The 14,903-nt window shown below is 42.8% G+C and overlaps 1 protein-coding gene across 4 annotated transcripts in view; it reads left to right on the forward strand.

Annotated features, from left to right (window-relative positions):
- Nucleotides 1-99: 99 nt before the first annotated feature.
- KIF9 (kinesin family member 9) overlaps nt 100-14,903 on the forward strand; it is a 58,698-nt gene continuing 43,894 nt past the window's right edge. The window contains exons 1-7 of one of the 4 annotated variants that reach the window (XM_070729237.1): nt 100-231; nt 5,652-5,758; nt 7,350-7,515; nt 9,535-9,641; nt 12,044-12,268; nt 14,416-14,499; nt 14,629-14,721. In XM_070729237.1, the coding sequence (XP_070585338.1) occupies nt 198-231; nt 5,652-5,758; nt 7,350-7,515; nt 9,535-9,641; nt 12,044-12,268; nt 14,416-14,499; nt 14,629-14,721 (816 nt within the window). In that variant the 5' untranslated portion in view covers nt 100-197. Of the gene's footprint in view, nt 232-1,959; nt 1,976-4,776; nt 4,817-5,651; nt 5,759-7,349; nt 7,516-9,534; nt 9,642-12,043; nt 12,269-14,415; nt 14,500-14,628; nt 14,722-14,903 lie in introns of those variants that run through there. The other 3 variants (XR_011556923.1, XM_070729238.1, XM_070729239.1) reach the window with 3 other exon arrangements.

Consider the following 14,903-nt stretch of genomic DNA (forward strand, 5'->3'; position numbering starts at 1 on the left):
GGCAACAGAGCTTCCGGAAGAAGCCGTCGCTAGGGCGACGGCGTGCCTCGTGCATGCGCTGTTGCTCTTCCCTTCCTGCAGAGCCGGTCCTGAGGCCGCTTTTTTCTCTCCCTTCCCCGAGAAGATGACAGCGGGCCTTCCTTGGCCGCTCCCTCCGCCGCCGCCTGAGAGCGGGCCCCGCTAGGTCGCGACGGCGGATGGCGACTGTCGACGGGAAGCCCCCGAGCCAGGGTAGGGGGCAAAGGGACCCTCCGCCCCGCCACCCGCCTTCTCCGGGTCCCCCAAATGAGTCTGGGGTCGTTTTGGGAGGAGGAGGAAGGAAGAGTGGCCTTGCTTGGCTTCGTCTCTTCTTTGGCTTCGGAAAGGATTTCTGTGGTTCTGCCTTTCCTCTCCTCTCTGAGAGCCTCTACTGCCCCTCCCCGGGGGGGTGTCTTTCTGTCTTTCTTTCTGGCAGCCCTGCTCTTATCTTTTATCTTTTAATTGGGGGGGGGGGGGGGCTTTTAATTGTAAGCAGCCCAGAGACTGTCCATCCATCCCTATTTTTATTAATCTATATCTATCATTATCATCTATATCTATATTATCTGTCTATTATCTATCTCTCTATCCATATCTGTATCTATCTATCTATCTATCATCTATATTATACAGTACAGTATATCAATCTATCTAGCTATCTAGCTATACTGTACAGCTATATAGCTATATAGCTATATATCTGTATCTATCTATTTGTTTTCACATCCATCTATTACCTACATACTTATCTAATCTATTTTATCCATCCATTCCATCCTAATGGCTATATAGCTACATATCTATATATCTGTATGTATGTATGTATGTATCTATCTATCTATCTAACCCTATGTATTTTTTTTTTATTTATTTATTAGATTTGTATGCCACCCCTCTCTGCAGACTCGGGGTGGCTCACAATAAAACAGTATACAATAAACAAATCTAATATTTAAAAAATATCTAAAAACCCATTATTTTAAAAAACATACAACACAAGCATACCATACATAACACTATATAAGCCTGGGGGAGATGTCTCAATTCCTCCATGCCTGACGACAGAGGTGGGTTTTAAGAAGTTTGTGAAAGGCAAGGAGGGTGGGGGCAATCCTAATCTCTGAGGGAGCTGGCTCCAGAGGGTCGGGGCCACTACAGAGAAGGCTCTTCCCCTGGGTCCCGCCAGATGACACTGTTTAGTCGACAGGACCCGGAGAAGGCCAACTCTGTAGGACCTAACAGGTCACAGGGATTCATGCGGCAGAAGGCAGTCTCGGAGATATATCATCTATATTATCTATCAATCTACCTACCTACCTACCTATCTATATAGCTATATAGCTATATATCTGTATCTATCATCTGCCTGCCTACCTATCTACCTAATATATCTCATCCATTCATTCCATCCAACTGTATGTCCTTTCTCCTATCTGTCTGTCTCTCTGTCTCTCTGTCTATTTATCTATCTATCCATTCATCCATCTATCTGTCTTATTTATTTATTTATTTATTTATTTATTATTTATTTATTATTTAGATTTGTATGCCGCCCCTCTCCGAAGACTCGGGGCGGCTCACAACAAGATATGACAAATCATAAATAATTCAGATAGCTTTAAAATATTTAAAGATTTAAAAGAACCCCATATACTAACAGACACACACACAATTTATCTATCTACCTATTTATTTACCTACCTAATATATCTCATCCATCCATTCCATCCAATCATATGTCCTTTCTCTTTAGTTTCTCAACTAAACAATGTCGGTTGGCGGGCCCCAGGGGAAGAGCCTTCTCTGTGGTGGCCCCGACCCTCTGGAAACAACTCCCCCCCGGAGATTAGAACTGCCCCTACTCTCCTTGCCTTTCGCAAGCTTCTTAAGACCCACCTGTGTCGTCAGGCATGGGGGAACTGAGACATCTCCCCCGGGCATATACAATTTATGAATGGTATGTATGTATGTATGTGTGTTTAGAAATTGGGTTTTTTAAATGCTTTTAGTAGAAATTTAGATTTGTTGTAAATTGTCTTTTGCACTTTGTTGTGAGCCGCCCCGAGTCTGCGGAGAGGGGCGGCATACAAATCTAAATAAACATAAACAACATAAACATCTATCTATCTATCTATCTATCTATCTATCTATCTATCTATCTATCTATCTATCTATCTATCTATCTATCTATCTATCTCTTGTACCTACCTACCTACCCATTTATCAAACATTTAACTATCTTTATTAGTTGTCTATATTCTGTTGTATTGATTGTCATCTGCCCATATTTATTTATTTCACATCTATTTTCTCCATCACTCCACCTATTGCATGTACCTTTCACATCTTTCTATCTGTTATCTATCGAATCTATCTTTCGGATCTATTGTTTCTCCTAAAGGAGATGAGTGATACAAATTAAATAAATAAATAAAGTTTATTAATTAACAATATTCTGTCTTATTGGTTGATCTATCATTAACACCTGCCCCTATTGTATCTATCTTTCCTATCTCAATGGTTTATATTATGTCTTAATGATCTATCTGTTTATTGCACGTTTTACCTTTTGTATCTGTCATTATCTTTTACCTATTTCTATTATTTCTATTTGTCTTATTGATCTATCACAGTGAGGGAGAACCTATGGCACAGGTGCCATATGTGGCACGCAGAGCCGTATCTGACAGCACATCGGGTGCTGCCGTGTGTCAGTTCCAGCGCACTAGTCAGCTGATTTTTGGGCTTCTTTTCAACCATTTTCACTCTTCCCCAGGCTTCAGGAAAGCCGCCTGAACTCCGGGGATGGCAAAAAATGGCCCAACGGGCCTACCGGAAGTTCAGAGGCCTATTGGAGGTTCAGAGGCCTACTGGAAGTTCAGAAGCCTACCGGAGGTTCAGAGGCCTATTGGAGGTTCAGAGGCCTACTGGAAGTTCAGAGGCCTACCGGAGGTTCAGAGGCCTATTGGAGGTTCAGAGGCCTACTGGATGTTCAGAGGCCTATTGGAGGTTCAGAGGCCTACTGGAAGTTCAGAGGCCTACCGGAGGTTCAGAGGCCTATTGGAGGTTCAGAGGCCTACTGGATGTTCAGAGGCCTATTGGAAGTTCAGAGGCCTACCGGAAGTTCAGAGGCCTATTGGAGGTTCAAAGGCCTACCGGAAGTTCAGAGGCCTATTGGAGGTTCAGAGGCCTATTGGAGGTTCAGAGGCCTATTGGAGGTTCAGAGGCCTATTGGAGGTTCAAAGGCCTACCGGAGGTTCAGAGGCCTATTGGAGGTTCAGAGGCCTATTGGAGGTTCAGAGGCCTACTGGAAGTTCAGAGGCCTACTGGAAGTTCAGAGGCCTATTGGAAGTTCAGAGGCCTACTGGAAGTTCAGAGGCCTACTAGAAGTTCAGAGGCCTACTAGAAGTTCAGAGGCCTACCGGACGTTCAGAGGCCTACTAGAAGTTCAGAGGTATACACAGGAGGCAGTGCAGGTGTGGTGTGCACAGGAGAGGGCATTGCATTATGTGTATGGGCACACATGGACGCTATCATGTGCATACACACCCTTTTGGCATCTGAGCCAAAAAAGGTTTGCCATCACCGATCTATCATCTCACATCTATTATCCGATTTATTCCACTTATCTATATTCTTGATCTATCACATCTTTCTGATTATATAATTCATATCTATCTGTCATTAGTATCTGTCTGTTATTCATCTATATCTATTACATTTAGAAACTGCCCAACTCCCTCACAAGAGAACTTTGGGCAGTGTACAGTTAAAATGTTAAAAACATAAAAACTTAATATAAAAGTTAAAAGAGAGGCTAGACTACATAAAATTCAACATTACAAGACTTACAGGGCATCATTTAAGGTTGAGTAACTTATAACTTATACTACTGAATAAATAAAAATATTAATTTCCCACCTAATTAATACAGACAGTCCTCAGCTTACATCCACAATTTAGCCCGATATTTTCATTGTTAATTGCTGCAGCAATTCACTTAACAACTGCAGCAAGAAAGATCCTGAAATGGGTCAAAACTCACTTGTTTAGCAACAGAAATTTTGGATTCAATTAGGACCATACATCAAGGACTACCCCTCTTCATTTTTAAAACCAATATAATTGTAATTCGCCTAGAATTATTTTGAGATAAGATAGGCGGCATATAAATTTTATAAAGAAAAGAAACGAACCTTCTGATATTTTGCAGTTAGAGGAATTCAGGCTTTACAGATAGTCCTTGACTCACGGCCACAATTGAGCCCCAAAATTTTTGTTGCTAAGTGAAACATTTGTTGAGTGAATTTTGTCCCATGAATTTAAGTGAAATCCCTGCAGTTGCTAAGTCAGTAATGCAATTTGTTCGATGAATCTGGCTTCCCCGTTGACTTTGCTTGTCAGGGGATCACGTGACCCTGGGACATTGTGACTGTCATTCTGTCTCCCTGCCTGCCTGTCTCTTTATCTATCCATCCATCTTACTCTATCTGATGTCTTACTATTTCTCTCTGTATCCATCCATTCACTATGGCAGTATTGGCGCATACGCATGCATAGGATGGCTGCTCTTCCGGTTTCTAGCACACACATGCACACAAAGACCAGCTGGCCAGTATGAATGCGCACACTGGAAACCGGAAGATCATGTTCCCGGCACATGTACGCATAGCAGGCAGTGGCTCTTCCGGTTTCCGGTACTCCTGAGTGTGTGAAGACCAGCTGGAAGAGCAACGTGCAACGGCTCACATCCCTGGAGAGCTGGCTCTGCTTGCCACTTCTGGCACACGTGTCATAGGTTCACCATCATGGCATAATGCCGTACTGTTCAGATTATAGGATGCGTCAGAGTATAAGACACGCCTTAGTTTTTGGGGAGAAAAATAGGGAAAAGCATCTGCTTACCAGGTATTCACCTGGCTAGCGTCCTTAGCCTGCACATTATTTTACCCCTGGGTTAGGGCTTTAAAAAAACTTTATTTGGAGAGAGTAACAATGAAAGAGCTTGCAAGCCGGTAAGAGCTGGGACCATTGTTAGAACCTGGTTACGGCTGGAAAGAAAAATTCTGAGCAAGTAGAGCAATGAAAAAAAACTGCAAAGACTTAAGGCTTGGAAAACATTCTTTACAGAGAGTAACAGTGAAAGAGCTTGCAAGGCAGTAAGAGCTGGGAGCTTCATTAGCAGCTGGTTAGGGCAATGAAAAAAACTGCAGACACTTAGAGCTTGGAAAACATTCTTCGCAGAGAGTAACAATGAAAGAACCTGCAAGATAAGAGCTGGGAAGATCCTTAGCACCTAGCTAGGGCTGGGGGTAAAAACTTCGAAAAAGCTGCATTCAGAGCATAAGATGTACCTGACTTCAGCTTCTTTTAGGGAGGAAAAAGGTGCATCTTATACCCTGAAAAATAAGGTATATTTTCTTTTATATACACTGGAAGCATCTGCACCAAAGACAAATTCCTTGTGTGTCCAATCACACTTAGCCAATAAAGAATTCTATATATACGAACCAATTGCCAAGTATCTGAATGCTGCATTGGTCACAAGTCACTTTGTCAGCGCCATTGTCACTTCAAGTGGCGACTGAGCAAACTGTTGTCAGTGGAGGACCACCTGTGTTTCTCTTCCCCAGACCTCATGGCCATATGCACCAATATGAAGAAAGTGAGGGCCTTCGCACGGATCAAGCCCACAGCTGAATTTCCTCAGGACGTCATCAGATTTGGAGCCGACAACAAGGTAAAAAAGGATTGAGCCTTGGTGGCGGAGTGGTTAGAGTGCAGCACTGCAGGCTACTTTAGCTAACTGCCAGCTATAGTTCAGCAGTTCAAATCTCACCACCGGTTCAAAGTTGACTCAGCCTTCCAAAGTGGGTAAAATGAGGACCCAGATTGTTGGGGGCAAGAGGCTGATTGTGTAAACCAGAGGTAGGCAAAGTTGGCTCTTATTTATTTATTTATTTATTTTGTCCAATACACAATGAGGGTTTTAGTGGGTATACAGTATACCTATATACACGTAGTAAAATACATGATGAAGGTTATAGAGGAGATACTCATAGTAAAATATATCTAAGAAAGAATAGAAAAGAAGATATAGTAATAGAACATATCAATGAAAGAATAGAAGAAGAGATATAGGAATAGAAGAAAGGAATAGGAGATATAGGAGAGCAATGACCTTATTTTATTTATTTATTTATTAATCAGATTTGTATGCCGCCCCTCTCCGCAGACTCGGGGTGGCTCACAGCAATAATAATACAATGTAAACAAATCTAATATTTAAGTTAATTTAAAACCCCAATTTAGAAACCAATCATACATACTAGCATACCATGCATAAATTTTATAAACCTAGGGGGAGAGAAAGTGTCAATTCCCCCATGCCTGACGACAGAGGTGGATTTTAAGGAGCTTACGAAGAGCTAGGAGGGTGGGGGCAACTCTGATATCTGGGGGGAGTTGGTTACAAAGGGTCGGGGCCGCCACAGAGAAGGCTCTTCCCCTGGGTCCCGCCAAACGACATTGTTTAGTTGACGGGACCCGGAGAAGGCCAACTCTGTGAGACCTAACTGGTCGCTGGGATTCGTGCGGCAGAAGGCAGTCCCGGAGATATTCTGGTCCGGTGCCATGAAGGGCTTTATAGGTCATAACCAACACTTTGAATTGTGACCAGAAATTGATCGGCAACCAATGCAGACTGCGGAGTGTTGGTGTGACATGGGCGTATTTAGGAAAGCCCATGGTAGCTCTCGCAGCTGCATTCTGCATGATCTGAAGTTTCCGAACACTTTTCAAAGGTAGCCCCATGTAGAGAGCATTACAGTAGTCGAGCCTCGAGGTGATGAGGGCATGAGTGACTGTGAGCAGTGACTCCCGGTCCAGGTAGGGCCGCAATTGGTGCACCAGGCCACCCTGGGCAAACGCCCCCCTCACCACAGCTGAAAGATGTTTCTTTAATGTGAGCTGTGGATCGAGGAGGACGCCCAAGTTGCGGACCCTCTCTGAGGGGGTTAGTGATTCCCCCCCCCCAGGATGATGGACAGACAGATGGAATTGTCCTTGGGAGACAAAACCCACAGACTTGTGGACTTCTATGACTTGTGGACTTCAACTCCCAGAATTCCTGAACCGATCATGCTAGCTCAGGAATTCTGGGAGTTCAGGCCCACATGTCATAGAAGAACCAACTTTGCCTACCCCTGCTGTAAACCATTTAGAGAGCAGTTGCTATTGGTATTAACCTAAAAGTGTCTCCTCTCAGTCCCTTTTTCATTGGTGAAATTGACGCGCCTTAAAAATGGAACTTGCCCAACTTCCCTTTCCAGACGATCGAGATTCACATCGAGCGGGATCGTTCCAAAGGCATCGTCAACAACAAGCTGACCGACTGGTCATTTAAGATGGACGGCATTCTCCACAACGCATCGCAAGACATCGTTTATGATACGGTCGCCAAAGAGCTCGTCTCACAGGCCCTGAATGGCTATAATGGTAAACCACTGAATGATGGCTATTAACAGAATAACAAAGGACAGTCAAGCAACTGACTGTCCTTCGGGGTGGCACAGTGGTTAGAGTGCAACATTTGCAGGCTCCTTCAGCTAACAGCTAGCTGTAGTTCAGCAGTTCGAATCTCACCACCGGCTCAAGGTTCACTCAGCCATCTGTCCTTCCGAGGTGGGTAAAATGAGGACCCAGATTCTTGGGGGCAAGAGGCTGATTCTGTAAACCACTTAGAGAGGGCTGTAAAAGCATGAAACGGTATATATGTCTAAATGCTATTGCTATATTCTTGAAAAGTTCCAGTGTTGGAGCATTCACAACTTCTGGAGGCAACTGTTCCACTGATTAATTGTTCTAGTTCCAGGTTGTTTCTCTCCTTGATTAATTTCCATCCATTGCTTCTTGTCCCGCCCTCAGGTGCTTTGGAGAATAGACTGACTTCTCCCTCACCTTTGTAGGAACCCCTGAAATATTGGAAGACTGCTACCATGTCACACACAATCCCAGTCCTTCTTTTAACTAAACTTCATTCCAAGTCCAGTTCCTGTGTCTGTTCTTATTCATTCATTTATTTGTGCCACTTCCACACTGCCCAATTCCAGATTGGACTCTGGGCGGCTTACAATAATAACACCGCAGGATTGTATCGGCACTGATACAGATTTGTTCGGTATGCAATATACATTCTGTATCTTAACCTAGAATTCAGGAGAAAATTTCAAGACAGTGGGAAAAATCAGAGGAACGGCTTCCCTGCAGAGGTGGTGGGTACTTCATGATTTTCTTGAAAACTGGACAACCAGTTTGTTTGAAAAGGGATAAGGGGTCTCCTGTTTGAGCAGGGGGCTGTACTAGAGCAGGGTTGTCAAAACTCAAGGCTTGAGGCTGGATCTGGTCCACTGGGTGCTTAGATCTGGCCCGCGGAGCCGCCCTGGAAACAGCGAAGAACCTGCCTCGAGGTGCCTCTGCCAGTGAAAATGGAGCTCGGGAGGACTGCGTGGAGCCCTGCCCAGCTCCATTTCACTGGCAGAGTGTGGCAGGAGGCCATCGCAACCGAAAGAGAGCTTGGGAGCCCATTTTAATTGGCAGCAGTTGGGCTACCATGTGCGCCCTAACACGAATGACGTCCAGCTGCCTCCCCCGCCCCCCCGGTCAAATATAGCTTAGATGTGGCCCTATGTAGCTTCTGCTCTGGTAATCTCACACTACTAACCAGAGCATACAAAACTTTCACCAGACTTATTATTATTATTATTATTATTATTATTATTATTATTATTATTATTATTTAAATTTGTATGCCACCCCTCTCCGTAGCTCATCTGTCTGGAACCCACACCGCATTTCGGACATAAACTCTCTAGAAAATGTCCAGAGATACTTTACTAGAAGAGCCCTCCACTCCTCCACTCGCAACAGAGTACCCTACGCAACTAGACTTACAATCCTAGGTTTAGAAAGCTTAGAACTACGTCATCTTAACGACCCAAGCATAGCCTATAAAATCATCTGCATAGACTGTAGCTCCTCTGGTGGCCGGAAGCTGCAATAGCGGGAGTATACTGTTGTACCATATAAGTGCAGTCGTTTGTGTGGGTGGGTGCCATAATGACAGGTACCGTACCGTAATCAGTGTACCGTACGGTACACTTTCTTTGGGGGTGTCAGCTTTTCTGCCTGTGAATTTGTCTTATTTGAGAAATATAAGGCACCCCACGAAAATAAGACGTAGCACAACTTTTGGAGCAAAAATTAATATAAGACAGTGCCTTATTTTCGGGGAAACACGGTAGTACCATGCATATAAACATTGTTATATCTTTGTATACCACCGATACATACTTGACAAAACAAATAAAAATAAATAACTGAATAAAATCGAGTTTGATATGCCCTCAGACGAGAGGCTTTCCAAATTCCCTCCCAGCTCTCTTATTCGGAATGGAGTTTGCCACCTCTAGGAAAAGGCCAGAATTGTTCTCTGTTGACCTCTGAACCATCCCCTAGGGACCATTATGTGCTACGGGCAAACCGGAGCCGGCAAGACCTTCACCATGACGGGGGCCACCGGAAACTACAAGCACAGGGGGATCATCCCTCGGGCTATCCAGCAGGTGACTGATAATTATTTCTTTATTTGTATGTTTATGGATGAGTGAGTGAGTGTGTGAGTGAACCAACCAACCAATGAATGCATGAACAAATGAAAGACAATCTGCATGGCTCCCCCAACTCAATGACTCCAGGCAATTTGTAACTGTGAATAGAAGTTAAATTAATAATTCAATAAGCTCCCACCCCTCCTCTGATGACAACAGTCAAATCCACCATTTGACAGGTTCCGTATCCCCACCACGTATCCTTGACCACGTAGCAGAATGGTCTAAAACCTGGCAACTTCAAATCTCCACCACTAAATGCTCTGTCTTACACATTGGTAAAAAGAACCAGAATACTAAATATAAACTTGGAGGAATTTAACTTATTGATAACCCTCAATCTGTCAAAGACCTTGGAGTACTCATATCCAATGACCTAAATCCTAGAGCCCACTGCAACAACATTGCCCAAAAGGCTTTAAGAGGTGTTAACCTAATCCTTCGCAGCTTCTTCTCTGGTAATTTTGAGCTGCCAACAAGAGCTTACAAAACATTTGTCAGACCAATCCTAGAATACAGCTCGCCTGTATAGAACCCACATTGCATATCTGACATCAACACAATTGACAAATATTTCACAAGAAGAGTCCTTCTCTTCTCACAATGAAATACCTTACTCCGCCAGACTTGAAATTCTTGGTTTAGACAACGCACAACTCCGTCGTCTCCGTTCCGACTTAATTATGGTTCATAAAATCATATACCAAAATGTCCTACCTGTTAACGACTACTTCACCTTCAACCGCAACAACGCAGAGCACGAAATCGATTTAAACTAAATGTCAACCGCTTCAAAACAGACTGCATCTGATTCTGTGGCTTCTACTCCTGACCCCAAAACCTTTAACCTTAGACTATCTACAATTGACCTCTCCCCCTTTCTAAGAGACCTGTAAGGGGCGTGCATAAGCGCACCATTGTGCCTACCGTCCCTGTCCTATTGTCTTCTTTTGTTACTTTTTATCATTACTTATCTAATGTTTTATTTGTACAAATTACCACCCTATAATTGTTTGACAAATAAATAAATAAAATAAAAATAAATGAGGTTCCATTCTAAAAACATAAAGTTCATGTATATACTACCCGCAATTCATAAGAAACATTAAATGTAAACATTGATATGTAATCTTACAATCCTATCAATAAGAATTGATTAGAAAAACAGCTGGTTGCTGCTAAATTCATGCTCTACTTGTATAAAATGGAAAAATAGTTACCAGAATCAAAATATTTCTCTTTAGCTAATAACAAAGAGTAAAATAAAGATATATAATGCTACTTAAAGGTTGTGTAATAATGATAGTCAACAGATGAGTTGACTTTTTTCTCTCCCACTCTTTTTTTCTTCTCTCTCCTTTCTTTTCTTCCTCTTTTATCCTTTTATCTTTTATCTCTTCATTTTTTTCTTCTTTCTTCTTCTTTTTCCCCCCTTCCTGCTTTACCAGTGTTTGTATTTGACTATATTGATTGTTTTGTTTTTTAAATATGTAAATAACTAATAAATAAATTTTTTTTAAAAGAAAGAAAATGTTTATGGCTCCCCCAACTCAGTGACTCCAGGCAACTTGTAGCTGTGAATAGAAATTAAATTAATAATTCAATAAGCTCCCACCCTTCCTCTGATGACAACAGTCAAATCCACCATTTTAAGGGTTCCGTATCATCATGAGATGCTTAAATTGAACCTCATTTAAACTTTAAAAGGTTTTTTATTTCTTTTTTACCTCTGTAGACAAAATTTCACATGGCTTCAGTTATTTTTAACCAACTGGTGCGATCAGGATCTGCCCAAATTGTGCAGGACGTATTCAAAGAAATTATTTTAACAGGGAGACTAAAATATTTGAACTAGCTATTTATGCATCTGAATGGTTTTCTTTAGCAAAATATTTTATTAGCCACTTAGGAATAATACATTTATACTTTTGCATTTGCACAAAAATGAGGGACGTGCATAAGCGCCTTCTGTCCCTTGTTCTAGTGTTTCTCTCTTACTAGTGTCATGTATATAAACATTGTTATATCAGTGTACACCACCAATATGTACTTGACAAAACAATAAAATAAAATAAAAATAAAAATAAATACAATAAATGAAATAAAAGCAACGTGGGGGACTTTGGGCCAATCCCAGGAGATGGTGAATTCTAGTTTCCCCTTAGGCACAAAAAACAGACTTTGGGCGAATCCCTCCCTCTCTCTCAACCCACCTTGCAAGGTTGTTGTTGTTGTTGTTGTGAATGGGAGGAGGAAGGAGTATTAGGCGTCTTCCCTACCTTGAAATTAACCAAAGAATAAAGGCAGGATAGGGATGTAGGTAGATATAATCCGAATGAGCCCCCCTTCCCCTCCAGGTGTTCAAGTCCCTAGAAGAGCACAACAGCCAGTTTATCACCGTCCGGATTTCTTACCTGGAGATTTACAATGAGGTCATCTCGGATCTCCTCCCGTCCCTGCCTCTCGGCTCTGAGAGTGACCTCCCGTTGTCCATCGTGGAGAACTCCCTGGGGGTTTCCATCAAAGGCCTCTCCATCCATCCTGCTCCTAACGAAGAAATCGCCTTAAATTTCTTGTTTGAGGTAAGGGGACCTGCGCTCTTCATTTATTATTGTTATTGGTTTATTAAATTCACGGTTGCCAAGGGCTTGATTTTTTGATCACCTGATTCTGGGGACATTGCAGCAATCGTTAAGCCGTGCAGACCAGCCGTCACTTGCTTTTTTCCCATCTAGCCTTCATTAAATTGCCATTAGTCAAGGGCTACCTTTACTGCATTTACCATATTTTTTGAAGTATAAGACATACTTTCCCCCTTATCCTAAGAGAGGGTGAAATGTTGGTGTGTCTTACACAGTGATGGGCTCCTACGGGTACGGTCAGGTATGCAGAATCGGTAGAAAAATCATGTCATCTCTCTCCCGGTCATTAATTCCAAGTCCAGTTCCTGTGGCTGTTCTTTATTTACGGTATATACAGTGTTCCCTCGATTTTCGTGGGTTCAAACTTTTGAATAGTCTATACCACGGTTTTTCAAAAAATATTAATTAAAAAATACTTTGTGGGTTTTCTTCTATACCACGGTTTTTCCTCCCCAATGACATCATACGTCATTGCCAAACTAATAATTTTTGCAAATAAATAACAAAAAATAATAATTATTGTTAATAAATAATTATGTTTGTAAATATCAGGATCATTGTGTCTTATTCAATAAGTAATAATGGTGAGTAAATGATTGTTAAGGGAATGGGAAATGGTAATTTAAGGGTTTAAAGTGTTAAGGGAAGGCTTATGATACTGTCCATAGCCAAAAATGGTGTATTTACTTCCGCATCTCTACTTCGCGGAAATTCGACTTTCGCGGGCGGTCTCGGAACGCATTCCCCGCGAAAAAAGAGGGAACAATGTGTGTGTGTATGTGTATATATATATATATATATATATATATATATATATATATATATATATACACACACACATACACACACACACACACATATATATATATATATATATACACACATATATATATATATATATGTCACATATATATGTCACTTGATCACATGGCCGGCAAGCTGCACCCACAAAATAAGCCACGTCCAAAGTGTGGTAGTAAAAATCTTTGCAGCCCTTCACTGGTCTTACACGCCGTATTTTGGCCTCCTGAATCCCTGCTCCATGCAAAAACAGGTGCACAGAGGGGTTTGGGAGGTTTGCAAAGTGCTCCTGGGAGCTGGAGGAGGGCAAAAACTCTTTTTTTCTTACATAGCACCTTGAAATCTTGATTGGATTGGATTGGATTTGTATGCCGCCCCTCTCCGTAGACTGGGGCGGCTAACAACAGTAGTAAAACAGCATATGACAATCCAATAAAAGAGTTAAAAACCCTTATTGTAAAACCAAACATACATACAGACATACCATGCATACAATTGTAAAGGCCTAGGGGGAAAGAGTATCTCAGTTCCCCCATGCCTGGCGGCAGAGGTGGGTTTTGAGAAACTTACGAAAGGCAAGGAGGGTGGGGGCAATTCTAATCTCTGGGGGAGTTGGTTCCAGAGGGCCGGGGCCACCACAGAGAAGGCTCTTTCCATGGGTCCTGCCAAGCGACATTGTTTAGTTGATGGGACCCGGAGAAGACCCACTCTGTGGGACCTAACTGGTCGCTGGGATTCGTGCGGCAGAAGGCGGTCCCGGAGATAGTCTGAAGTTTCTGAACATTTTTCAAAGGTAGCCCCATGTAGAGAGCATTACAGTAGTCGAGCCTCAAGGTGATGAGGGTGTGAGTTACGGTGAGCAGTGACTCCCGGTCCAGATAGGGCCACAACTGGTGCACCAGGCGAACCTGGGCAAACGTCCCCTCGCCACAGCTGAAAGATGTTTTTCTAATGTGAGCTGTAGATCAAGGAGGACGCCCAAGTTGTGGCCCCTGTCTGAGGGGGTCAGTAATTCCCCCCTAGGGTGATGGACGGACAGATGGAATTGTCCTTGGGAGGCAGAACCCACCGCCACTCCGTCTTATCCGGGTTGAGTTTGAGTCTGTTGACACCCATCCAGATCCCAACAGCCTCCAGACCAAAATCTTGGTGCTTCTTATAGTCTGAAAAATATGGTATATGCACTTCAGGGCTATTCAATAGTGAATTCTTTTTAATTCCACTTTCAAAGCGACCCTGAATAAATGACTCTTCTTGCTGCCTCTGTTGCTCCCTATCTCTTTTAGGGCGACACCAACAGATCTGTGGGTCAGCATGCCCTCAACAAGCATTCCTCCAGGTCTCACTGCATCTTCACCATTTACATGGAGGTCAGTAGCCCTGAAACCTGCCAACTTAATAACCTCCCGGCTGGTAAAAACTCAGCAGCCTGTGGATTCAAAGCATCATCGTTGTTGTTTTTTTAACATGCTCTGTCAATATTTGATCTCTCGCTTCAGTGTCATTCAAGAATCCTTTCTGATGCCAGATACGTCACGTCTAAAATTAATCTGGTTGATCTCGCGGGCTCGGAGAGGCTGTCGAAGAGCAAAGTAAGACAATTAAAAGTCACTTTTCTGAGTGCACCAAAGTGGCTTTTAAACCAGGGGCAGCGGGCAGTCCTCGGCTGAAAGACCAAAGTTTCCAAGACGGTCGCTAAGTGAGGTTTGCGCCATTTGACGACCTTGCCTTACCACCATTGGTTAAGTCAGGGGTAGGCCAAGTTGGCTCTTCT

The sequence above is a fragment of the Erythrolamprus reginae genome, chromosome Z, assembly GCF_031021105.1.
Source record: "Erythrolamprus reginae isolate rEryReg1 chromosome Z, rEryReg1.hap1, whole genome shotgun sequence".
NCBI lineage: Eukaryota > Metazoa > Chordata > Lepidosauria > Squamata > Dipsadidae > Erythrolamprus > Erythrolamprus reginae.